Source organism: Zootoca vivipara, chromosome 5 (genome assembly GCF_963506605.1).
Source record: "Zootoca vivipara chromosome 5, rZooViv1.1, whole genome shotgun sequence".
NCBI lineage: Eukaryota > Metazoa > Chordata > Lepidosauria > Squamata > Lacertidae > Zootoca > Zootoca vivipara.
The window spans coordinates 36,617,256-36,642,392 of NC_083280.1; the positions used below are offsets into that span (position 1 = coordinate 36,617,256).

General features: G+C 44.8%; 1 protein-coding gene across 3 annotated transcripts in view; it reads right to left on the reverse strand.

Annotated features, from left to right (window-relative positions):
- SLCO2A1 (solute carrier organic anion transporter family member 2A1) overlaps positions 1-24,742 on the reverse strand; it is a 62,958-nt gene extending 38,216 nt beyond the window's left edge. The window contains exons 1-3 of one of the 3 annotated variants that reach the window (XM_035132884.2): positions 23,950-24,437; positions 22,565-22,672; positions 17-154 (exon numbers count right to left, since the gene is read on the reverse strand). In XM_035132884.2, coding sequence (XP_034988775.2) covers positions 17-154; positions 22,565-22,672; positions 23,950-23,964 — 261 coding nt within the window. In that variant the 5' untranslated portion in view covers positions 23,965-24,437. Of the gene's footprint in view, positions 1-16; positions 155-22,564; positions 22,673-23,949; positions 24,438-24,468 lie in introns of those variants that run through there. The other 2 variants (XM_035132882.2, XM_035132883.2) reach the window with 2 other exon arrangements.
- Positions 24,743-25,137: the final 395 nt, after the last annotated feature.

Sequence of the window (25,137 nt, forward strand, 5' to 3'; positions counted from 1 at the left end):
TGCCTCATGCAGTTACCTCATGCAAACTGGAGATAAAGCCGGAGGACAAACTGGAGAGGCCAAAGCGTTTCTCGATGGTTGTCAGGCTGCTCTTGAAGTAGGCACTGTAGAGGAGCTGGGCCAGCTGCAGAAGGCTATGGCAGGCAACAAACACCTGTTGGCAAAATGGTAACAGAATTAGGGTCATGGCAAAGTGAGGCCACAGGAATCACCCAGATCAGGCTGGTGATCCCAGGGTGCAGCCAAGATATTGCCAGAGCGATAGTGTGCATATAAAACCACACTCACAACCCAGAATACAATTGACTCAATTATTTGAACGAAGCCTTCCCAGTTCACTCGGGTCGTCTTTGCAACTTCTTCATACAATGTTTCTTCGAATCCAGCAGCTTCATTGCTAAGCTGAGATTCCCACCCACTACATACGTCGGAAGCGCCGACATTGAGAATAGGTCCAAACATTGTGACAGGCATTATGAAGAGGATGGGGGAGTCTTTTGCTTTTGTAATTTAAAATGTGATTGATTGACAGGTTTACACAAGCAAATGAACATTAGACAGAGCATGCATTGTGACTGCTGAAGGCACTGCCTTCAGACTGACAAGGGAGTACCCATTCCAATTATTACTACTGCTTGACATAAGAATCACGTCTTCATTGCCTCTGTTTAGAGCATGAAATTGGTGCTTGTTAAAACAAGCAGGGATGGGAATTTAGCAGTGGGGAGTACTGCTGTTCAGGGCTTTACCCATTCCATCTCATACACATGTAATACATATATAATTTCCATATGTGCTTTTTTACAGGGGGTAATCAAGGGTCCGCAGTACCATCAACTCTTGTTGTTGTTGCTGCTGTTAAAAAGTGTGACACTTACTGTAACAACTTCATGGTGAGTACCGGCACCTATTTTCCTAGAAAAAAAGCACTTATTCCCATAGTTAAAACCATGCTCAAGCCAGCTTGCAACCCGAAAAAAACCCCAATTACAAACATAACAAAAATAGTCATAAGCAATCCAAAAGTACACAACCAAATTAAACAATTTCCCATCTCCACCTCCACATTGTGAAAGAAACAATATTCTTCAGAAAACAGGATGAAGGCAGCATAATTTCAAATACTGTACTTCATGTCCCCTAGTTTTGGAGATGGGACAACCCCAACAAGACTGACTGGCAGGCTCCAGTGTCCTCCACCCCCACTTTTGGAATGCATGTGCCAACTAGTAATTTTACCAATAAAGGAACAGGAGAAAGCAGGACAGGAAATGGATGCAGGACGAAAGGAGGAACCTTATATTGAATTTCTGTAATAGACCAGGCAAGCAAATACATCATAATAGGCAGTATAAAAAAATAGCCAGGCTTTTCCACATTTCTCTACTTTAAAAACGTCACTTGTGGAAAATAAAAATATGGATTTATTTAGTATTTACAACTTACAAGAGTTGTTCCATTGGACATGTCTACTCAGAGGCAAGCCCCAGTGTTTCAATGGTGCTTACTCCCAAGCATGGAATTGCTGCTGGAAGTTGACAATGGCAAGGCTTCACACACATGATTCAGGCTGCTCAATCTGCAATTGCACTCTTTCCATAGGTGACTCCCCCCAACACCGCTCCCCCACCGCAACCTAGCTGTACTTGTCATATAAGGGTGTGTTCTCAATACTGCCTTAAAGTGCAATGATGTTCCCCTCCCCATTGGTTTCCTAGCTCCTCAGCCAAGCAAGGCTTCCATTGTGTTTTCTGCTTTTGTACACACTGGGAGCAGGAGGGCACTGAGAGGGCGGGGATGTCTCCCCCCTATGCAAAGGTGTTTACCCCTTAAATGGCTAGGTATGAACTTAAGACGCCAGTCAGTGGGAAGATGGCTTGAGCGACAACACACCAGATTTTAGCAGGTTACAACAAAGTACAGGGTATATATGCATTTTGAATAACACCCTGCAATCATAGATTACAAAGACAGCACTGAGCACTGGAGACGCGAGTGTGCAGTAAATGGGAATGTGGACACAGCCTATGCCTTGGCTTTGAGCTTTGCTTGGAGTCTCTGGCTTAAAGCCCAGGACACAAGGCAAAGCTCAGGAAGCCTGTGGCTGGGCAGCTTTAGGTCTTACATAATTGTCATGGACAAGCCTGCAAGTCTGTGTGTGTGTGTGTGTGTGTGTGTGTGTGTTAAATGTAGTTCTGGAATCTTCCATAAGGAAAACCAACTGCAGGACTCAAAGAGGGGGGAAATGTGAATGTTCTCCCTTAATTGAAAGCTGGCTGGTACTACAGAAAGGAATGTCTCCCAGGAGAGCAACATTTGTTATGCCTTTATTAACTGAAGCTTCTGCAGCTGTTTGATGATGATACCAGATATTATGATTCGATGACATGGCAGATGTGTCCTATTAGTTATTGAACGCTGAAGGGGCAGTGTATTTAGAGACAAAAATACATTTTCATTATGTTTAAAACAAAGTACACTAGGAAGTCTCCTTCATGGATCACTTGAATAACTCAGAGAAGCTATGAGCTATGCCGTGCAGGGCCACCCAAGATGGACAGGTCATAGTGGAGAGTTTTGACTAAATGTTGAGCCACCTGGAGCAGGAACCGGCAAGCCACTCCAGTATCCCTGCCAAGAAACTCCATGGACAAAGACAACAGGCATATAAAAGTTATAGTGCCTGGCGTGCTGTGGTCCATGGTGTCACGAAGAGTCGGACATGACTAAACGACTAAACAACAACAACACTAGGAAGTTATTCATTAATCAGTACAGAACACATTCAATCCTTATGCATTTCAAGAAACCCCATTCTCTATACTAGCAAGTGGTTTCAAAAGGCTCCCTTTATCCTCTCTAGGGTTTGCTTGACTTAGTATTATATGCGGTATGGTTTTGGCCTACTCTCAGCCTGTCTCCTTTAACACCTGCAGCTCACTCAGTTAACATCCATTTTCTAGGAGTGGGCAGAATGCATCGCATAAAACCATAGATTAAAAACCACCACATAAAACGCACTCTAATCTTATGGCCTTTTAACCTCCCCATCATTTATCTTTGTAGAAGAGTCCCTAGTAAAAGGCAACCGTTTTCAAAAACTATTCTGCGTAATGCAGAATAGGGGTTTCCTGGGTCCATGTCTCTCTTCCAGCACCCAGGTTGAAAATACTGTTTTGTATTGTATTAAATGGAACTTCATAGTGCACATTAAAACAAAACAAAACACAGCATGACATTTGTTCATAGAACGACAGTAAAAAAAACCAAAAAACCCAACACAATTCCTCAAGCATTCTGGAATGCTGATCCACTTTCATACAACCCTAAACCCAGCTACTATTCAGTAGTCATGACAAGAAGGAAGTGGGAGAAGAGAGGAGAGATGAAGAGGAGGCAAACAGTACAGATTTATATGTCAAAACAAAAACTTGGATCAGATGCTATTAGATTCCGTGCTAGCATCACACCAGCTAAATGCTACAGTGTCTCATTTGGCACATGTGTGAAGGCAGAAGGCAGACAAGCCTTTTCCAGCATGTAGGTCCCAGGAGGTTAGCAGCACATTTCTGTGCATATCTGCTCAGAAGTAAGATGCATTAAGATCAATGAGGCTTCCTCAAAGTTTAGTGGCTACAGGATTGCAGTCTTAAGTCCCAAGTGACAGAAAGGAAACTCTCCACATCCTGAGGCACAGTAGGCTACACTAACAGTTTTGATCTATATTTAGCCATTTTTATAAAACATTTTTAAATTGGAAGGAAAACTACTGTTTGCCACACCCCAAAAACACACAAGGAGGAGAAGAAACAGGCTCAGAAAGCACCTTCTCTAAGAGAATGGCCTGGTATGCTTGTCACTTTAAAGCTAAACCGTAGTTAAATAAACTAAACTATGGTTTAAATGTGAGTGTGCAGCATGCTAGTGCACACTGCTGAAATCATAGGCCCTTCCCTTCTACTCAACTCCTGCTGCTACCATACTGCTGGAGACAAGTCACAGTCTTGCTTAGTGTTACAAGCCCCCCCCCCTTTTTGCTTCAGAGTCTATTTATTTATTTTATTCCTTAACCATCCCACAGTCTACATTCCCTAGGCCAGGCTTCCTCAACCTCGGCCCTCCAGATATTTTTGGCCTACAACTCCCATGATCCCTATCTAGCAGGGCTAGTGGTCAGGGATGATGGGAACTGTAGTCTCAAAACATCTGGAGGGCCGAGGTTGAGGAAGCCTGCTCTAGGCAAACTACAGTTTGCATACATTACAACACTAAATAAATAAACTGCAAAAATCAGACTTAAGAGTAAACAAAACGTATTACTTGCATTGGGAGGGAACAACTTCCTAATAGGACGAAATGCAATGTAAGAACCATTTTATAAAATCCAAGTTTCCTGTATTTTTTTCAATTCAACACCTTTATTGGCATATATATAGCAATAAAATCATATAAACCATCTATACAAAATATAATTCAGAGACGTACAATAGAAAGGGGAGAGGGGAAAAGGATAATGAGTCCTCGGTGGTCACTACTGTGTAGGCCCAACTGCCCCAGATTTCACCTCAAAAATTCTAGTCAAAAATTGCACCATAACTCTAGTAAGTGCAGGAGAGTCATCGCTCAGCAGGAACTGGGTCACGAGTTGTTTATTGGAGGGGGCGCAGAGCCACAAAGAGGACACTGAGGGATCATCACGTAAGGAGTTAAAAAGAGGGCATTCCAGAATCATGTGGTCCATAGAGTCAGGTACATTCTGGCCACAGGTGCAGAGTCTGCTCTGGTAAGGGATGCCTCTGAGCCTTCCAGACAACACAGAGGACGGAAAGGCATGCAAGCAGGCCAACATAAATACTCTACGTAATGGGGTGACCAGATCATAAAAATATTTAGGCATCGTTCCATGATTTCCAAGGATGATGGATGGAAATGCTATATTACCAAGATCATGTATGTCAGGGGTGGGGAACCTGTATCCCGCCATATGCCTTTGTACTTGAACACCCATCAGCCCCAATCACCATGGCCACTGGCTGGGGATAATGGGAGCTGCAGGAAGGCAACAGGTTCTCCACTTCTGATCTATGCAAAGCACTTTGTCCCAGGACATGGTCCGAGGGCACAACACACCAACATTGCTGAAGCTATGCTAGTCTGTGTCTAGATGAAATGCTGCCTGTGAATTCAATGCACACTGATTGGGTCTTCCATTGAAGAAAGGGAAGAGATAATAAATTCGAGCACACAGGAAAACTGTCCTAGAAATATTTACTCAGCTATCATTGTCACCCACTTGCTCAGGAACTGATGCTTTATAAGTTTTCTGTCATTTTGCTGTTTTGCTTTTACTCTTCTGGTCTGATTTTTATCAGCCGATGTTTCAACTATCATGCTTTTAAGGCTGTTTGTTGCCCATAACATTTTAAATAATTTTGTTATGTAGCAAACTGCTTGGTGTGTCCCCCACAAGAGAATAGTGAAATGAGAAGGGATGCATTTGAGGAATGACTTAAGGAATGCATTTGAGGAATCCTTAAGGAATGACACACAAATTACTTTTGAGAGGGATTAATGATGTGAAGACAGTGAAGATGACAAGCACATAAGACTGAAGAGAAAATTCTGGAGAAGGTGAAATCAAGAACAGGAGGACCTAACAAGGAGTCCGAAAGTCAGGGAAGTGAGAACTGGAAAATGATGGACTAAAACAAGTAAGATGACCCCTTTTGTAGGCCTTGTAGGCTTGGCTTGTAGGGCTATATACATGAGCTCTGCTATCTCTCCTACTCCCCAATGCAGCCCAACATGTTGACAGTTTCCTCTGTAGAAACTGACAGCAATTTCCTCAAAGGCATATTCTGTTGATCCAGACTGGGGCATTTCCAATGCAGTTGGTTTTTCTCCATCAGCAACATAAACTGCAAAGCAACACTTGTGGCTTTCCTGAACTACACAGTAAGAACAAGTGATACTCCCAAAATGTATGCCAGAGATCACAGGAGCTGCCGCAGCTAGAAACTATACTAACTAGCTCAGCCATAACGTTGGCTGGGCAAATGGATTATTCCTGCAAGGCTGCAATGTTACACATGAGCTCAGCCCAGAAAACCTGGAAGGTATCATTAATTTTTTTAAAGGTGCCACTACATCTGTAAAGATGGCACAGTGATCCTGTACTCCACTTCACTGTTGAAAGTGATCTCCGGCAAGAGGGAGCCAGACCATGTCTTGTGACGTCAGGCAAATTTCAGACGACATTCATCTGGCTTTTTGTAAAAGAAGCCACACTTCATATGCATTTGTACTTATCTCAGCCACCTGTTAATCACCTTGATGTTTATTTTAAAGACAGGTGAATGATCATATCTACAGGCTGTTGGCATAAGCAGGTTATAAATCCCTCTTCTGAATGGCTTCACCTGCCCTGATTGTGTGATTATGACAGGCTGGCCGCAGTACATTAAGCAGTGCCAAATCTTCACACCAATGCAATGCAGATGCAGCATACCTATTGAGACGTGAGCCCCACTAAGATGACTAAGACTTATTCCCAAGCTAATGCAGGGATAGAAGCCCAAGAACTGCTTAGTAATAGGGCTATCTTTTATTTATTTGATCACATTTTAATTTCAACCGTCCTACAAAGATGCTCAGGGGCTCTTCCCTCCCTGCTGCATTTCAAACTTGCAGCAAGCCTGAGTTAGCGGAGGGAGACTGACCAACCCAGCACGATTTGCGACTCAGTGAGGATTTGAACCTGGATCTCCCCAGTGCTAGTCTGACACTTTAACTGATGCACCAAAATAGCTTGCTCTTTTGCATTGGAAACAACCTCAAAGACCCCATGAGAACCAGGACCGCAAGTCTAACCTTTGAGGAATATAGGTTGCCAATAATGGAAAGCAGAAAGGGAGCTGTCTTACTTTTTCTGTAACCTGCTGTCCTTTCTATATATTAAAAACAACAAAAGGCCAGGTGAAGTCATAGGTGACAGGAGATCTGGAAGAAAGCAAATCCCACTCTCTGTCCAGCCTTTCCCATCCTTGTCATCCCACTGGCTATCAGGATAAGTCCCGGGGGGCTTTACATCAGAGCGAATACATTGGTTATAGCAGCTTCTTGTTCCCTACCTTTCTGTCACATATGCCTCCTCAGTTATATGGAATAATAAAAAAAGATTAAGATTGTGGCAACAAAAGGAATCGAATTGAAATGAAATAAAACATTGTCTTTTCATTCACAATTACCACGAAGAGAAAGAGAAAGGAGATCTGGATCCTGTCTATTTAGACTCGATAAAATATTATGACAACATGTAAAAATGGGAGCAGAGTCTATTTTCAGCAAACTGACAGCATGTAGTGTATACACAATAATGTAAAACTGGCTGTATTCTTTTGTCATAAAGGCTTCAGCCGACAGCTGATGCAGAGTAACGGGAATCAGTCAACAAGTCTGTTTACCCTTAGACTGCATATAAACGTCTGTTATGAAATGTAAAGCTTGCGAAGGTCTGGCAGAAGACAGACAGCGCTATTGTGGCAACGTTGGTCAGAAAGCCACGTCTCACGCCTACGGTAACCACAGAACTGGTTAATGTTAAAGACATCCATGATAGGTCAGAGTTGAGGGTATTGGTTCCCAGTGGAAGCAGAACGTCCTTTTCCTGTTCTGCAAGCAGAGAGTTTGAGAGTCAAGGGACATAGTCAAATTAGCTCCCCATAGGGACTTGGTTCTCCTGACTCCCAAGGAGCAGTGCTGGTTGGAACAAGAGAGGATCTTCTAGCCAAGGCAGAGAAACTGGCAATGAGCAGGCTGCTTCTTTGGGGGGGGGGGGAGAAGAGTACAGTTAAGCCCAGTCTTGAGCTGCTTTTCTGTTGTCAAGAGTGGAACAAAGGGAGTTGAGAGCGAAGGAGAAGAGTCTCCCTTGGCATCTTTATGCTAACAGATAAAAAGCACTTATATACAGGAGGAGGAGGAGACTCTTGAGAGTCCCATGGACTGCAAGAAGATCAAACCTATCCATTCTGAAGGAAATCAGCCCTGAGTGCTCCCTGGAAGGACAGATCGTGAAGCTGAGGCTCCAATACTTTGGCCACCTCATGAGAAGAGAAGAATCCTTGGAAAAGACCCTGATGTTGGGAAAGATTGAGGGCACTAGGAGGGGATGACAGAGGACGAGATGGTTGGACAGTGTTCTCGAAGCTACAAACATGAGTTTGACCAAACTGCGGGAGGCAGTGGAAGACAGGAGTGCCTGGCGTGCTATGGTCCATGGGGTCACGAAGAGTCGGACACGACTAAACGACTAAACAACAACAACAACATATACATAACCCACTAGAAATTTAGTCATAGGGAAATGGAGGGGGGCAGGAAAGGGCGGGGCAAGGTAATGTCTGAATTTCTTCTCATTGCTCTGAAAACATCATCATCATCATCATCAAGATGAGACCCAAAGGCAATTGCTCTTATCTGCACTATAATTTCTCCACCTTCGAAGTATGAAACAGCAGGAAGGGAATTGCTGACACACAATGAATCCCTATCTAGAAAGTGGTTGCATGAATGATGAGTAGGCAGCAGCTCAAAGCATGTGCTGACAGTCTTCAAGACATTTTAAACCAGGCACAGGCAAACTCGGCCCTCCAGATGTTTTGAGACTACAACTCCCACCATCCCTGATCACTGGTCCTGTTAGCTAGGGATGATGGGAGTTGCACTCCCAAAACATCTGGAGGGCCGAGTTTGCCTATGCCTGCTTTAAACACAATCAGCATTACAGAGGATTAAATTTTTAAAGTGGCATTTGTAGCAGAAAAACTTAAGAACCTTGCTCCATCTAGTCCTGTTCCCAACATAGCCAGCTTCCCAAGAGCTCATGGTGGCCAATATGGATGGGGGTGATCTCACTTTTATCTTCACAAGAATCCTGTGTAGTAGGCTCAGTTGAGAGACAATGGTTGGGCCACAGTCACTCAGGGAGGTTCACATCTGCATGGAGATTTGAACTCTTTCTAGACAGTCTAATCATGACTCCACACTGGCTATACGGTAGTGCACTTCACATTGGGTCGAATCTAACCTAAGTTAGTCCCACTGAGGTCCCACTGACATCAATGTGAAAAGTCAGTCATGACTTCAGTTTAAGTTCCACTGAAATAATGGGAACCACTTGGGGTAAATCCACTTGGGGTAAATCCCACAGAACCCAATGGAACTTACTTCTGAGTAGACATGTATAAGATGGGATCCAGTTGTGCAGTCTAATCCCATGTCACACAAATGATTTGCGTTTTGAAAACTCTCCAGTTAAAAAGACCATAATTTTAACTTCAAATGTTTAGTTGCTGCTTTTCCCCACTCAAATCTCCAAACCAGGTATCAGAAAACATCATAAAAACTCCATGACCAAAAAGCTATTTAAGAAAGCAGTGCAACAAAATAAGTAGCAGCAGTCAGCAAAACCATTTCTAAAACAGCCACAGGAACAGCAGCCAGTAAAACAAACAGATCAGCAGGGACAACAAATTCAGTTAAAAGCTTTGCGGGGGGGGGGGGGTGGTGGTGGTGGTGGTCTTAAACTAGCACTGAGCAAAGGTATCTACCAGAACTGACTGGGAAAGGCATTCTGAAAACACACCTTTCTGGCCTTTCAGCTGCCTGTTGAAACGTTTCTGTCTAGCACATACATCTGAAACAATACGCTCTCCTTTCCTTTTTATTTTTTACCCTGCCCTCACTTCCTCCCATTTCTCTGTTGCTTCCTCCTTGTTGAATTTTAGTTTGCAACCTCTTCGGGTCAGGTGGTGCTATATATAAAAAATAAAATCCAGTTGAAAAGAACATAGAATCCCACTACCTTTAGAAGGGTGGGGGGGAAACAAAGAGTCTGGACTAGGCAGGAATTAGGGATGGAGGGAGAGATTAGATTCCATTCACACTGAAAGGCAAACCTACTTAATTTGCACTTCCCAAAATGCACGAACAGAAACACAGCCAATGTTTGAAATTCGCTCTTATCTGAATTTTGCAATGCAGTTCCCCAGCCAAGGAATGTGTACACAGCATATAGCAGCGTAAAGTGTGCATATAAACGCACATATTAGTGAAAATAAGATACAAAAATGCATTATATTAGGGGGGGTTGCTTTGCAACAATGTGTACATAAGGCAAAAATGCATACAAACATTTATATATTAAGAGAAATTCAATGATGAATTTTCACGGGGACTTAAAAAACAACAACCCCACAACGTACATGGAAATGGGGAGAACTGGACTTAAGAGTAGAAAAAGTTGAAACCCAAGAGGTTTCAAAACTGCTGGAAGGCTATTTTGATCCAGAGAGATTCAGGTGTCTCTCTCAGTAGCTGTGAGATCATATTTAAATCAAAGAATCAAAGCGTTTGATGGGTGCAAGTGGCAGTTTCTTCTCAAATCACTTATAAGGGCAGAATTTGGGGACGCAGGTGGCGCTGTGGTTAAACCACAGAGCCTAGGGCTTGCTGATCAGAAGGTCAGCGGTTTGAATCCCTGCGACGGGGTGAGCTCCCGTTGCTCAGTCCCAGCTCCTGCCAACCTAGCAGTTCGAAAGCACGTCAAAGTGCAAGTAGATAAATAGGGACTGCTACAGCGGGAAGGTAAACGGCGTTTCCGTGTGCTGCTCTGGTTCGCCAAAAGCAGCTTTGTCATGCTGGCTACATGACCTGGAAGCTGTACGCCGGCTCCCTCGGCCAATAATGCGAGCTGAGCGTGCAACCCCAGAGTCGGTCACGACTGGACCTAATGGTCAGGGGTCCCTTTTAGCCCAAGCCCACAATTATCCATCTACCAGATATTACTGTTCCAGAAGGAAAAATCAGGAATGAATAAGCAGCATTGAGAGTGAGTTGTTGGCTGCAAGCAAGGATTTAAGTAAACTAAGCCTAAATGACATACTGTCAACCACTATACCATGTTCAGTGTTTGGAAGCATGTGAGTGTCAGTAAAGGCAGGAGAGTCAGTTTTGTTACCATCTCTTCCTCATAGTATGCTATCTAACTAACAAATCACTGCCTGTCTTGGGGTCAATGGGGATGCCCAGACACTTGAGAAAACTCTTTAAGCTGTTGTCACCTCATGGAAGACAGTGATTTATAGCCTGGCTGGAGATGGTTATTATACAAAGAGATCAATTTGCAAAAAAGAAAGAGAGGAATTTCTATGAAGTCAACGTTTAGAAAAGCACTAGCCTTTTAAGGAAATGTCTGTTAAAAGCTTCTCGACATCTTTATTACCATACAGTTTCCGCAGTGTCTGAAGAGATCTGATCTGAAAAGCCCCAAGACTCTGGATGATTAGGGTCAAGCAGCCTGCAGAAGGCCACTGCAAGAGAATTATTTGGGAGCAATTTTGCATTTCATTTAGATGAACTAAATCAATGTTTGGACTTTAGTGCAAACCAGGCTTGGTGGCATTCCACTTACGGCCAACTTCTCCAAAAACCATACTTGAACTTTGGTGGGCCTTTAACGAAAGACAAATCCAGAAGAAAACAAATTGAGAATGCTTCCTTACATGCCAGTGTTGCTCTGGGGATCAGACAGAAGAGTGCTGTTAGCTGCCCCCCATATTACAGAGTCAGTTGGCCTCCGTTAGAAGTCAGGCATTTAATGCTGTTGGTTCCATGCTGTGGAACACTCTCCCAGCAGAGATTCAGCAGCCCTCCCTGCTTTCGACTTTCAGCCATCTCTTGAAGGCCTTTTTACAACAACAGGCATTTGCTGTTGTTTTGACTGATCAGCCAGTCCCTTTAATTATTATTTGTATTGTTTTTAAATAGTGTTTTAGGTCTTACTGTTTTGCACCACCCTGATATTTTATGATAAACCAGTAGAGAAATATGGCTTTACAGAAATTGGTACATGGGACATTCTCCTGCTTGCCTGGAGTTCCTTCTGCCTCCACCCTCCTCTCCCCACCACACCAGCAGAGACCCAGGAGCATGGCATTGAACAGCTGCCTTGATTACCAAACTGCTTTTCTCAGCCCCATTTTTGGAGGCTAAAACTTTGCTGCTGCCTTATTTCCCTGTTATTTTAAAAAGTTCATTGTACAGGACATTACAGTGGTACCTCGGTTTAAGTACACAATTGGTTCCAGAAGTCTGTACTTAACTTGAAGCAAACTTTCCCATTGAAAGTACAGTAATGGAAAGTGGATTAATCCGTTCCAGACGGGTCCATGGAGTACTTAAACTGAAGTGTACTTAACCTGAAGCGAACTTTCCCATTGAAAGTAATGGAAAGTGGATTAATCCATTCCAGACGGGTCCGCAGAGTACTCAACCTGAAGCGTACTTAACCCGAAGTATGAGTGTAATTGGTTCTGGAAGTCCGTACTTAACCTGAAGTGTACTAAACCTGAAGCGAACTTTCCCATTGAAAGTAATGGAAAGTGGATTAATCCATTCCAGACAGGTCTGCGGAGTACTTAAACTGAAAGTACTCAAACCGAAGCGTACTTAAACCGAGGTATGACTGACTGTATTTGTTACTGGTGTGCCAGTCAGGTTTCTTTGGGTCTCCCCTTCTTTGCTATGGCTAACCTGTTAACAATGAATTACTGTGTAATCTTATATTCTAAAGAGCTGCAAGAATGTATTATTTATTTCATCAAGAAGCTCAGCACTGCATGCGTGGCTTTATTCCATTTAATCCCCACAACCTCCCTGTAAGGGAGATTAGGTTGAGAAGTTGATTTGGTCCAAAAGATTTCCAGGAAGCTTCGATGAGGGGTGGGGATTTGAACCCAGGCCTCCTTGGGCAACATCAATACACTATCTGCTCTGCTCAACTAATACAGTGGTACCTTGGTTTTCGGGCGTCTCGGAAGCCAAAAGTTTTGGTTTTCAAATGCCGAAAACCCGGAGGTAATTGCTTCCGTTTTCAAACGTGCCTCAGAAGTTGAACGGCTTCCACTGCGTGTTCAATTTTCACCACTAAAATTCTCCCTTTGCGCCTCGGTTGTTGAATGTTTTAGAAGTCGAATGGTCTTCCAGAACAGATTATGTTTGACAACCGAGGTACCACTGTACTTAACATTTATACTGCACATCAAAGGTTTATTTTATACTGCGCTCAAAGGGTTTAATGGACAGATTAGTGAACTAATGTAGTCATGATCCTCATATTTCAGAATGGGGGCTAACAGAACAGGAGGTTGCCTACTTAGCAAGACGAGTGAATGGGGCACCCCCTGGTTTGCAGTTTATACTCTTCAGTCACTATGCTATACCAGAATAAGTGGAGCAAGGGACTAAAGAAACAAACAAACCTTTTTATTGTTTCTGTTCCTGTTTAAAGATCTTCTCGTGAAAGAAACAACCTGTAGGCTATCCAAGTGTTGTTGGACTCCCATCCCATCAGTCTCATCCAGTATGACCAGCAGTCAGGGATGATGGGAGTTGGAGTCCAAAAACATCTGGTGGCCCACAGGTTGCCGACCCCTGGTATACCTTAGCCCAGGCACCCCCAAACTTCGGCCCTCCAGATGTTTTGGACTACAATTCCCATCACCCCTGTCCACTGGTCCTGCTAACTAGGGATCATGGGAATTGTAGGCCAAAATATCTGGAGGGCCACAGTTTGGGGATGCCTGCCTTAGCCTATGCATGTCTACACAGAAGTACGTACAAGGGGACTTATTTCCAGGTAAGTGCGCATAGGATTGCAACTTTACTAAAGAGAGAGAGAGATTCCTTTATATGAAGGGTGGGGAACCTGTAGTTGGGAAAGGCCAAGACAGAGTGCCAGGCTGGGGGCTCAAATCCCAACTCAGTGGACAACATTGGGCAAGTCACTGTCTCACACAGCCTGTGATTTGCCTTACAGGGTCTGTCTGCAGAAAAGAAAGGAGGAACGCGTTGACAATATTCAGCAAGATGGACCAATGGTCGGACAACATAATGCAGCTTCTTTCACTCCTACAAAAATCCATGTAAACCCCCCTAAGCTTCTTGGGTCAAGGGGAAAGTGGTATTAAAATACAATCAAGAAATACCTTAAAAGCTGCAGTTAACAGCAACCATGCTGATTACCTGAGTTAAGTTTGCTTCCCTGATCCTCAAAGATTACTATGGACAAAGCACAGTCAAAAGAAATTCTCTCCCTCAGGTTTGCCACCTACTCACTGGGGCTTCCCCTCCTCAGCAAGCGCTGTTCCTACTGCTGCATCACTGCAATAAAGGCCCTGCTGGTTTAGTTACCCAACAATCCACCAGTTTGTTTGCAGACTCTGGATTCCTGGAGTGTGTGTGTGTGTGTGTGCATGGTTTCGTAGCTGGCTCATTGTACTTGCGCTGTTACTCTGTGCTAGATAAGCGCAGGGAGTGGGGATTACCAGAGTTTCCTCTGAGTTTTCAAATCCCTTTTGTTTTTTCTCTTGACCTACGCACTTATGCAACCTCCCTTCTCATACTGACACTGGAGGCCATGCCCTTGCCCACAGTATCAGGAGCTCCCACTGCTTAATTTGCTCATGCTAGTCTTATCTGTGGTGACCACTCCTTGGTGAAATTTCGGCATTGAGCCACCTTACCCTCCCTCAGAAAAATGGGCCTGCCTGCTCTTGTTTCCCTAAGTGGTCCGGTTCAGCTGGCAACAGCTGCCCTCTTTGGGGACTTGCGGGTCACTCCAGCCTTATGATTGGCAGCTGTCCATGTCAAAATGTATCTTGACATCTCACTCGAGAAAGGTGCTGGCAAGAAGGCAAAATCCCACTAAACAGCACAGGGCAATTTGTAGATGAGATGTTCAAGGCACATTTCTCCCCCATGATCCTGGAAACTGTAATTTCCGAAGGTTGTTCCCTTCAGGTGGGGGAATGTGCTTTGAATGTGCCTTGAATATATGGTGTGTACACAGCCAGAGAGTGTGTGCGTTTGCATCACCTAGCCATAAGTGGTTTATTTCATGCTTCTGAAAGAGCATCCTCTTTAATGTGCAACTGCCACCAAAAGGTGTGCTGGTCGAGAGAAGCAGCTGTGCCCAACTCTAAGTATGTTTACTCAAGTCCCTCCAAACTCAACATGATTTGTTCCCTAATAAGTGTGCATTGCTGTAATGAGGTCGTAATCATGTGCATAATTACTTGGAAGCAAATCCTGTGGAACTCAGGAAGACTTACTTTTGAGTAAGCTTGCAAAGGCTGCACAACTTAGGCACACCTACCTGAGAGTAAGCCCCAATGAACTCAGCAGGACTTACTTCTGAGTAAGTGCCAGCCTTCCCGACTTATTCTCTCCAGCTCCTCTCAGGCAAGGCAAAAAGCAGGAAGGTCTGTTTGAAAAGAAAAGAACCAGCTCTCTCTCATTTACAGAGATTCCGCCTCCTCCAAACTACCCCCACTTTTGGTGCTGCTGCCAAGATAAACACACACTACATCCTGATTCAATCATGAAGTTATCAACACTCTGCTTTCCTACCAACATTACAAGAACCAGGTAAAACAGCAGCAAGGGAGCCTTGCAACATCCTTTCAACTGCCACACGTTTGCTCTGAGCAAAAGCTGACATTTCTTAGATCTGGAAGGAATTTGGCTTCCAAGCCTCAGTAAAATGTGTACAATCAAGGAATGAGATCAGAAGCAACTCCATCAGTCAGGCACACAACACCTATTGATGGGTGCAAGGCCATTAGGACTTCTCATCCTTACTTTAAATGCTTCAAATGAAACCTTTTTGAACTGAGGGTCAAGGAGCTTGCTAACCTTGCAAGTAAATTAACAGAATGAACTAGTCTTCAGAGGGTTTTAATAGTTATCCTGTCTTCTACACACCCATGTTAGACCAGGTTAGACGAAGGAACCAACACTCTTCCCATTCACAGAAATGAGATTGCCTAGATGGGAGCATCTATGACTGCTGGTGTGAATGGCTGCTTAACTGAACTTGTTGCAGACTGTATACTTTTTTGCATTTTATTACCCCTTCTGCATCTGAATGTGTGTATCACATACATGCACTCCTACTTGCCAATTGAGGGTAATGCTCCATACATTTGATGAAGTCGACTCTGCAGGCCACAAAAGCTGATGCCACAAAAAATGTATTGATCTTGAGCGTACAACATTAGTTTTGCTGCGAGAAATTTAACACAGATACCACTCCAGAAGTTGGACTGGGACCGATTTAGCCAGCAAACCTAACCATCCTCCTATCAAAACCCGCCTTTCCTGGACCTTTAGAAACAAAAGAACAGTCAATGCATTAGTTCGAGATGGTCTCCCCTTTTTCCCCATGCTGAAATTGAGATGAACCAGATGAATCAGATCTGGGATTTCTGGTTTCTTAATTCTGAACTGAGGTTTTCCGTTATTAGGTCAACAACAATCTTAGAAAATAAGCGCAAAAGCTTTCAGGTTTTCCAAAACTCTTCACCAGGCTAAATTAAAACAAAGCAAAATGGAAGGAACTCATGGAAGACAACATGAATCTACGTCTGGTCAGAGTCTTGTGGCAGAATATGGGCAGAAGGAGGAGGTGTTCAAATGAGGATGTTAGCTCCCTCCTCCCACGTTTGGCCATAAGACTCTGACCAGATGCAGACTCATGGCATGATCAGTTCTCCCTTTTCCCTAAGCCGCTTTCTTAGCCATCCAGCCTGATGGAAGAATTTTTTAAAAAAACTCAAAAGCTTGCACGTTATTTCACAAGATGGGTTTAATAAAGGGTATTTCCTAAAAATGATTTTGGAGTATTTCGTCACGGTCCAAAAAAGCTACCTTTACTTTTTTGTTAATAACAAACAACCCACTTCCTCAGCAACTCTATTACTTTCAGCTGCCAATTCCCCAGAAGCTCCCAAATGTCTCCGTGCAGCTTCTTATCTATGAATTTGCCATGATGAGCAGATATCTAAGGACCAACATACTAGTGGTACTAGCTCCCTTCCCTTCCTCCTCCTCTATCACTAGCTGTGGCTAAACATCAGCAGTTAGGGGCCTCGGAGCTCCCACCTCAAGAGTCATGTGGAAGTGATTCAACCTCTCGCACAGCAGATGAAGGATAATCGGGATGGGGGGGGGATACTCAGCACAGAGGGCTTTCTCTGAAAAGGCTGCTGTTTGTTATTTCTGGAGTAACTTTTGAGAAAGGCATTCTGTAAACACCGTGCCCTAAAACAAACAGGAGCTCCATTATCTTGTGCTGACAGACCGGAGCTTGAAGGGTGTATATTTAACAGAGAAATGCCTTGTACCAGAACTAGAGCAATGTTTAACAGCTGCTGCTGGAGCTTATGAAAGTAACGCCGCTTGTTTAGTTTCTCTGGCACAGCCTGCGCAGGTAGGGTCTTGGCACTGCTCCAGCTCTCGCATGGGAATGACAAAGCGAGGACTAAACCTCAGCTCCACACAGGCATCATCCCGCCAGGGGCAGGGCTGCCTTGTTGCCATAACGGAGAGGAACACGGGACTGCCGCTCTCCATCCGTTTGGCTTGCAAGCAAACAGATTGCCGGGTGGAGAGAACCCATCCCAAGCAAACTTGCCATGCCAATGGAACACAATGACAAAAGGTAACAAAATCACCATTGTGCCAACATCAGTGTTCGTCCTTACGATGGGAAACCGGGGAAGGCTTCAAACACAGGATGCTGGCTAATGGATACTAATGAATTTCTGCAGTGGTCCTGCTGCCAGACTAAACACCATGGTTCCACATGTGCAGGCATGCACACACATACAAAACTGTGGAGAAACACAACTGCTGTGGGATTTGAAAGGTGACTACCGTATGACCCCATTCAGAAATGACAGCGTGAAGTTTCTACAAATTGAGAGGGTATAGAACAGGAGTGGGGAACCTCAAGCTGGGGGGGGGGAGGCAAGCCTGCTTCCCCCAGGCTACACCTCCTCAGCAGTCCAGCCTCTTGGCTTCCCCAAGTGCCTTTGCCTGGCTGAAATGTGTCCTTAACCTGCTTGCCTGGACGGTTCATGGAGTGCAGTGTGTGGGGCGTGTACATGGGTGACTATGCAGAAGCCTCTGACTTCTGCTTGGATGGAATGCAGCCTACTGTACAAAAGGTATGGATCACAGGATCACACCCACCCTTTGACCAGTTTTTGCCACTGGCATGCGACCCTCTGGGAGGTTCACCCTGATGGGATGTGGTCCTCTTGCTGAAAAAGGTTCCTCCACCCCACCTTCGTATAAAATCCATGGGGATCAAGGTCCAGATAAACCAGCATGTTAGGCAGAAAGTTGGATTAGAACCAGGGGGGCTCGGGTTCAAATGCCCACTCATCTACAAAGCTCACAGGGTGATCTCCGGCCTATCGTTTTCTCGCAACACTCTCAATCTGATCTAGCTCAAAGCCTTGTTCTGGGGACAAAATGGGGAGAGAAAAGAACTACGTATGAGATACTTGGGGGGGAGGGCAAGATAAAAATGCAGCAACGATAAATGCAAAGGTAACAGATAAACCCACTGCAGCTGAAGGTCTTGTGAAACAGCAAGCGACTGACTAGGAGGCTCGTGGCAAACGTACGTTTATTTACAAACTTCTTGTCCAGGTTTAATACTGGCTTGGTGCTACAAGCTTTGCTCGGGTTCTAAATCATTTTACAAAGACCATGGTGTTGTTTAATCACAGAGCACAGGGTTAGCTCAAGAGGCCCTGTGTAGAAGATTTGCATCAGACACAAAGCAAACTCATTTGACCTGGTAGGGTAAGTAGTTTGGGATAGTGGTGGCCTGAGAGAGGCTGTTCTCCATGGCAGCCCCTAAGCTGTGGAATTCCCTTCCCCAGAGAGATTCTCCTGACACTATGCAGCTTTCTGCAAAAGGCTGTGTCTTAGTGTAGACCCAGGTCATCAAGCCTGAGCTTCCACAGCGGCCGCCTGCCATGAACCATCATTGGGACGATTTGCAGCAACGGCAGCAGGTATTTTCTATACTTGTGATAACATTTTATCCTCTTGTTAATTATGCTGCTTTACATGTGCATTCTATACTTGACTTCCTTTGATAACGTTTTCTTTTGAAATGTTTAGGATAATTGCTTTTTTGTTAACGTTTTTGTGCTACGTTAAATGTGCATTCTGTACTTGACCTCCTTTGTAATGTTTTATTTTGAAATCTTTTAAGATAATGTTTGAGTTCCCTGTTAAACATGTTGCTTTGAATGTATACTTTTTATTTGACTTTTAAACATTTTATTCTGGATTGTTTAATTTGATATTTTAATTTAGGCTATAAACAGCTTTGAATATTTCCCCCTTAAAAACAGAAAGCAGTAATAATAACAATAACAATAAAATGCTGAAAACACACCTCTTTCCCCTGCCCTTTGACACTTGAAAAGCGTGTGTTCAGGACCCACCCTATTCCCATGACTGTAATTTATTGTAACTGGTTTTAATACTGAATTCTTGTAAACTACCCTGCAACTTGGCATTGGTGAAGGACTGGCAATACATTTATTGATGTTATTAATATTAATATTAATGATTAAAGGTGCTTCTCCCTACAGAGAGTCATCCTAGGTAAGCATACCAGTATGCTCACTTTGTAGGGCCAACCCCAAATCTAAGAATGGGAAGGGAGGAAAAAGGTCAAGTGTGTTTGCTTTTGAACCAGAAAAATTCAAGGCAGGGAATATTTGTTCTCACTTGAGGGCTTTCCTCCCTGCACGCCCTGAGCCAGCCAAAGCACTTATAATCGGCTAGCCTGCCTCATGAAACCTCACATTTATTATGGGAACACTGATAAAAAACCCTTTCTGCAATGCTACTGTCAAGACTGTAAACAGCAAAGTTGCATAATGTTAGTGGCCAACATACAACTGCCTCCACCTCTTCACCAGCTCTGGAATGTGCAAGTGAGACTCATTGGAAAAATATGTCCCCGTTGTTGTGCCATTCAAGGAAGGAAATATAGGATTGTGCTTCTCTGGGCATTTGCAATGTATTTACACCCAGTTCCCTAAGATGACAAGTGTTTATTTATCTGCACCCAACTCTGTCCCTGGATAGGGAAGCTTACAGCAATTTCATCACTATCCAAAGAGCTCTCAATCTAAACAGGTTTCTATCCCTCCACTCTCATTTGGGATTATGCTACTAATCCCAACAGCTTCCCTTGAAACCCTTTTTCCTCCCACCAGGACTTTTTTCTTTTCTTATCTGCATCCTTTATTCATACAAACTGGAAGTCTCCTCTTGAAACAGTTTCCCTCTTGGGAAAGTTTGCCTAGTTAAAGGTACTTTTCTCTCTCTCCAGAGCTCTCCCACTCAAGAAAGGTCAAGAAAGATGCTATAGGATTGAGTTCTAAAGCTGCAAAACTATGAGCGCTCACTCGGAGCAAGTCCCATCAATCAATCAATCAAAAATGATCATTTATTGGTGCTTTCTGTTGATATATGCATGCATCTGGCTGCAGTGGTGCCAAACTACATGCGCTACATTACATGCATGGGTTGCACTTGTGCCCTCAAAATGGTGGGGGAAAGATCCAGACAAGGGCCATGGGGGGCAATATGGAAGCACTTAATCCCCCCTCCCTGTTTTGTGATCTATTTGCCCCCCAGGGGGGAGCTGCTAACTGCACCAGTACCAGTTTTCCTCCCCATGTAAACAGCACCCAAGGGAGCAATTTTCACCAGGACCATAATGCGTAAGAGAGGGTTAACTCCCTCCTGCTCTCATAAGTGGTGCCATCAAGGCAGGACTTTGGGGCAAAAGACCAGGTCTCCATTCAGCAGAATAATCAGGAAGGCCCCCTAATGCAGCAGTAAACCAAATAGTACACATTCCCAACTAAAGAGGGTGACCCCCCCCAGACATAAGATCACCATGCCCAGAGCCTAGAATTCCCTATCCACAGCATGGTCCCAAATCAGATTGCCCCATATAGCTCCTATTTTTTTCGGTTACAAAAAAATACACAAGTGCAAAACATGCACTCAACATAGCATGCCCCACAGCACTGTATTAAGACCTCCCATTTGATAAAGCCATTGTGCTTCTCTTTTATTCCTTTCTCATTTCTGAACTTCCTTGGTGGCCACCAACTGCTAAGGAAGGGGATCAGATGCTATACTTCTTCCCCCAGCTGGTTAGCAGCTGCCCTGCTTCTCCCAGCAAGAGGAATATGTTGCTAAGCCAGACTGTCCTCTGCAAAGACAGCATCCTTCAGCACTTCGGCAATCTTCTGGATAGGCAACAGCATGCAACAATGACCGCTACTTACTTCTGAGTGTCATTATTACTCATATATGAGGCGGGGAAATGCACACATGTTCAAGAGAAAACATTCACCCATTTGCAGAGTATCATCTCCAATAAGGGGAGGGGAGAGGAGAGGTAAAAGAGGGAGGATTAAAACACCAACACCAAGATTTCCAGATGGCAAAAGTAAGGATGGCTTCCACTCCAGAGGAGAAGCAATTATTTACAGCACCATCCAAGACATGGTCTTTGAATTAAAAAATCAATTCCCACTTATGGTATTTCCAGGTTAACAAATCTGTGGATTGGGGTGAAAGCACTCAGGTGCAGGTAAATAAAGCCAGACATTTGTCAATGAGGAGAGGAGAGCACTATAAATGTTGATTACAGGTACAATGGAAAATTTATATGCCACTTTATGACCCCTATCCAGAGTGTGTTGCAACCGGAGCAATATATTCAATGTTTGTTAAACTAAAAAATAATTGTTATTTAGCATTTACTTCAAGTAAGTGTCACAGGACTGCAAAATAATAGCACAACCCTATGCAAGTTTATTCAGAGATATGTCCTACTGTGTTCACTTCAGCGAGGCTTACTTCCAAGTAAGTGTGCTTAGAACTGCACCCTTATTCCAGTCCTATCCATGTTCACCCATAAGTAATTCAATGAGGCTTACACACAATCCAAACCTGCAGTTCAACCAGTGGAATTTAAATCAACATAATTTATGCTGGTTTAAATCCAAAAAAGGGTGTGTGGCAGGGATGGGACAGGGCAAGGAGAGGCTATTCCAAATCCCTTTCAATCCATCTCATGACCTGGCAAGTCAACAGAACTTAGCTGGCAAAAAGAGAATTGCAGGTCAAATTCCTTCCAGAGTTTGGAATAGGGTAACTTAATATGGGTGCAATTTACATGTTTTTCCTATAGTTAGGTTTGCTCAGTACAATGCAAACAGTATTGCAGTCTCAACCGTGCAATCCTATGCAGGGCTGCTCAGGATTACATTCCACCTAGTTCAATGGGATTTACTCCCAGGTAAGTGGGCACAGGATTGCCTCCAACTCTGGGAATTTAAATCTGAAACAGAATGCTGTCAATGGAATCCACGACCACGAGATGAACCCGGTCCAGTCTCTACCTACATGCGCTCGGAGGTCGCTCTGAGAGCAAGCGCTTCCTTGCCAGCGGGAGTCGGACTGACTGGCAGTACTTGTGCGCTGCAGAAGCCGAACTCAAAAAAAGCCCCAACATAAAAATACACACAGTTTCATTCAAAGGAATGAATGAAAAGCAACCCATTGCACCATCCCCTAAGCAGCAAAGCTGCACCAGGGGGCCCCTTACCTTGATGTTACAGAAGACGCTCGCGGAGCAGGTGTTCCCAATCCTGGGAGCTTTGCCGTTTTCCGGCGCCATCCCCATGGTCTGCTCCTCGGCGCGATCCGGCGGCTCCTCGGGAGACAAAGGGCGAGTTAGCCCGGAGCGTCAGCAGCCCGTCCCGCGTTCGTGAACAGCCTCGCTCAGGTGGCTGCCTTCTTCGCAACCTCCCCGCGAGCCAGTACGGAAAGCTGCCCGGGCGAAAGAGCGCAGAGCGTGCCGTTTTTATAACTCTGCCGCGCACTTCGAAGCGATGATGAAACTAACTTTCTCCTCCCTCTTTCCCTCTAGTGCGTAAAAGCAGGCGCTGGGAAATGCGCCACCAGGCACACGGCGCTTCCCGCCCGAAAAGCAGGTGGGAGCTTCTCGCCCTCCGAGGGGACCGGCAAGATTTCTCTCTCGATCCCTCCCAAGCTTGCAGGGTGGGAGAGAGCTCAACCCCGCAGGAAGTCAGACCCTCTGGAGGGAGCGCCGGCAAATCCCTTCCCTCCGAGTTCCTCGACTCCAAAACCGCGCGCTCCGTGGGGAGACGTGGGGCTGCAGGCTGTGGCTTCTTCTCCGAGGTTTCCGGCTGAACCTGCCGTCGGGGCCTCTTGTGAAAGCTTCGTCGGTGGGGTAGTGGGCGAGGCCGCTCGCAGTCTCTCCGAGCACGGCATGCGGCTTCCACGTGTGCGAGGTCAGGCTTCGACCTGCGGTCGGTTTGGCTCCAGCCCTTGGCTTTCCAAAGGCCCCTGGCCCGGGGAGTGGCGCCCATGGCGCGGGGCGTTTGCGCAAAAGAATCGATCTCCCCCGGCCGTTTTACGCACGGCCAGCCTCTACGGAGAAGGGCTTCGCCGTGGCCTAGGCTGCTCTGCAGCTTGGAGCGAGGCCGGCCACTGTCCCTGCAGACAGCATGGTCCAAGCAGGCGAACCTAGCCGGTGGGCGCTGTTTCTTCCCCCGTTGCTTGGAAGCCCAGTCGCCCCGCAGTTACCTCGAGAGGTACTGACACAACGGAGGGCTGATCCCGCGAGCGGCCCGGCATGTTCGTCTCCCGGCGGCCAACGGGATTGAACCGACTCTATTAAATATTAACCTCCTCAACGTGGCTGAGGTGGCTCTGGGTTGCCTGATCTGTGTCTAGGAGTACAGCAAAATGAAGTGGGGGAACTCTGCTATCTTAAATAAGCAAACGCTTGCAAGGAGAAAACTAGCAGAAGGGGCTAGGACCTTTTCCTTCTCGTATTACAGTAGTTTTCTACTGGCAGGGCATTGTGTGTGTTTGTATTTAGCTAAAGAAAGGGGGAAGCTTTCAACGATGGCACCCTGGTCGCCAAGTAACAACATTTTCCACCTACAAGTTGAGGTCTCTTACCTCCTCCTGCCTCATGGGGAGATCTGGATCAAGAAACCTCAATTATATTCAGAATGCCTGTTAATAGAAAATGGTGACACTTGGGAAACTTCTCCAGTGAGCCAGCTGGTATGGCCCCTCTTATTGTGGGTCCTTCCCCGTTCCACTGTAGTATGGAATAGTTAAATAGAGACCAACAAAATGGCTCCCTTATGAAAACTCAAGCACCACAAAGTAATCCTCATGCACTCTTCAGTGCTTAATCTCAGCTTCTAGACCTCCATTTATATAGCATCAAATTTATCCATAGTTCAGGCAGCCTGCTGCCCCCTTTCCTCCTGCTCACAGTCTCTTAGTATCATGGTTCTCCTTTCCCTCCATAGACTCTGTAAGAACTACTTGTTCTCCAAGAACTCAGTAAGCCCCTGAAGACGGAAGGCAAAAGGTGACATTTTCCCTACTCCCATTCTGCTGCCTCTCAAGCCAGCCTGTAATGAAACGACCAACCTGCTACTTGCATCAACTTGCCTCATGTCCTACCTCCAGTAATGGGTGACAGTTATTCTTCATCTCCATTGCAGCTTTTGGAATAGATTGAGATGTGTCCATCTTCTCTCCCTCTTGAGCAAAAGCTCATCTCACCATCCTTTCACTATACTTGAAACCCATTTTTATCTTGATCACCACCTGCAAGATCTCAGCCTCTTGATGTTCCTATTACGCCATGTCCCTAGAATGAAATATTAGCCACTCAAAGTTAAATGATAACTAGTTCTTAAAATAGGTTCCCACCCACCCCCAGTTCTTGTTTTTTTTTAAGGTCTCTGTGTCAAAGAGATTTTTATGGCAGATGGGTGAAAACTTGGCCACAAAAAATGCCTTCTTAAGTGAAGCTACAAACGCAGTACAAGACTCATGGGCAATGGCACATACTAGATGTTCCCCTTGACTTAGCACAAACAATTTCATAAAAGATGCAGTACAAACAGAGAAATCTTTTCCTCAGAACCCCAGCAGAATCTACGGAAGAATAAAGCACACCGCTGGGCAGCTTTCCAAAGTCACTTGTCATGTGTTTAACTTGCTTGGAATAAGCCCTTTCTTATCCTTTTTACCCCAAATTCAGCATGAAATAACCTCAAACTTGCATATTCTACACTGCCAAGTTTCAAATACAGTACTGTATTTTCCGGTGTATAAGACGATGTT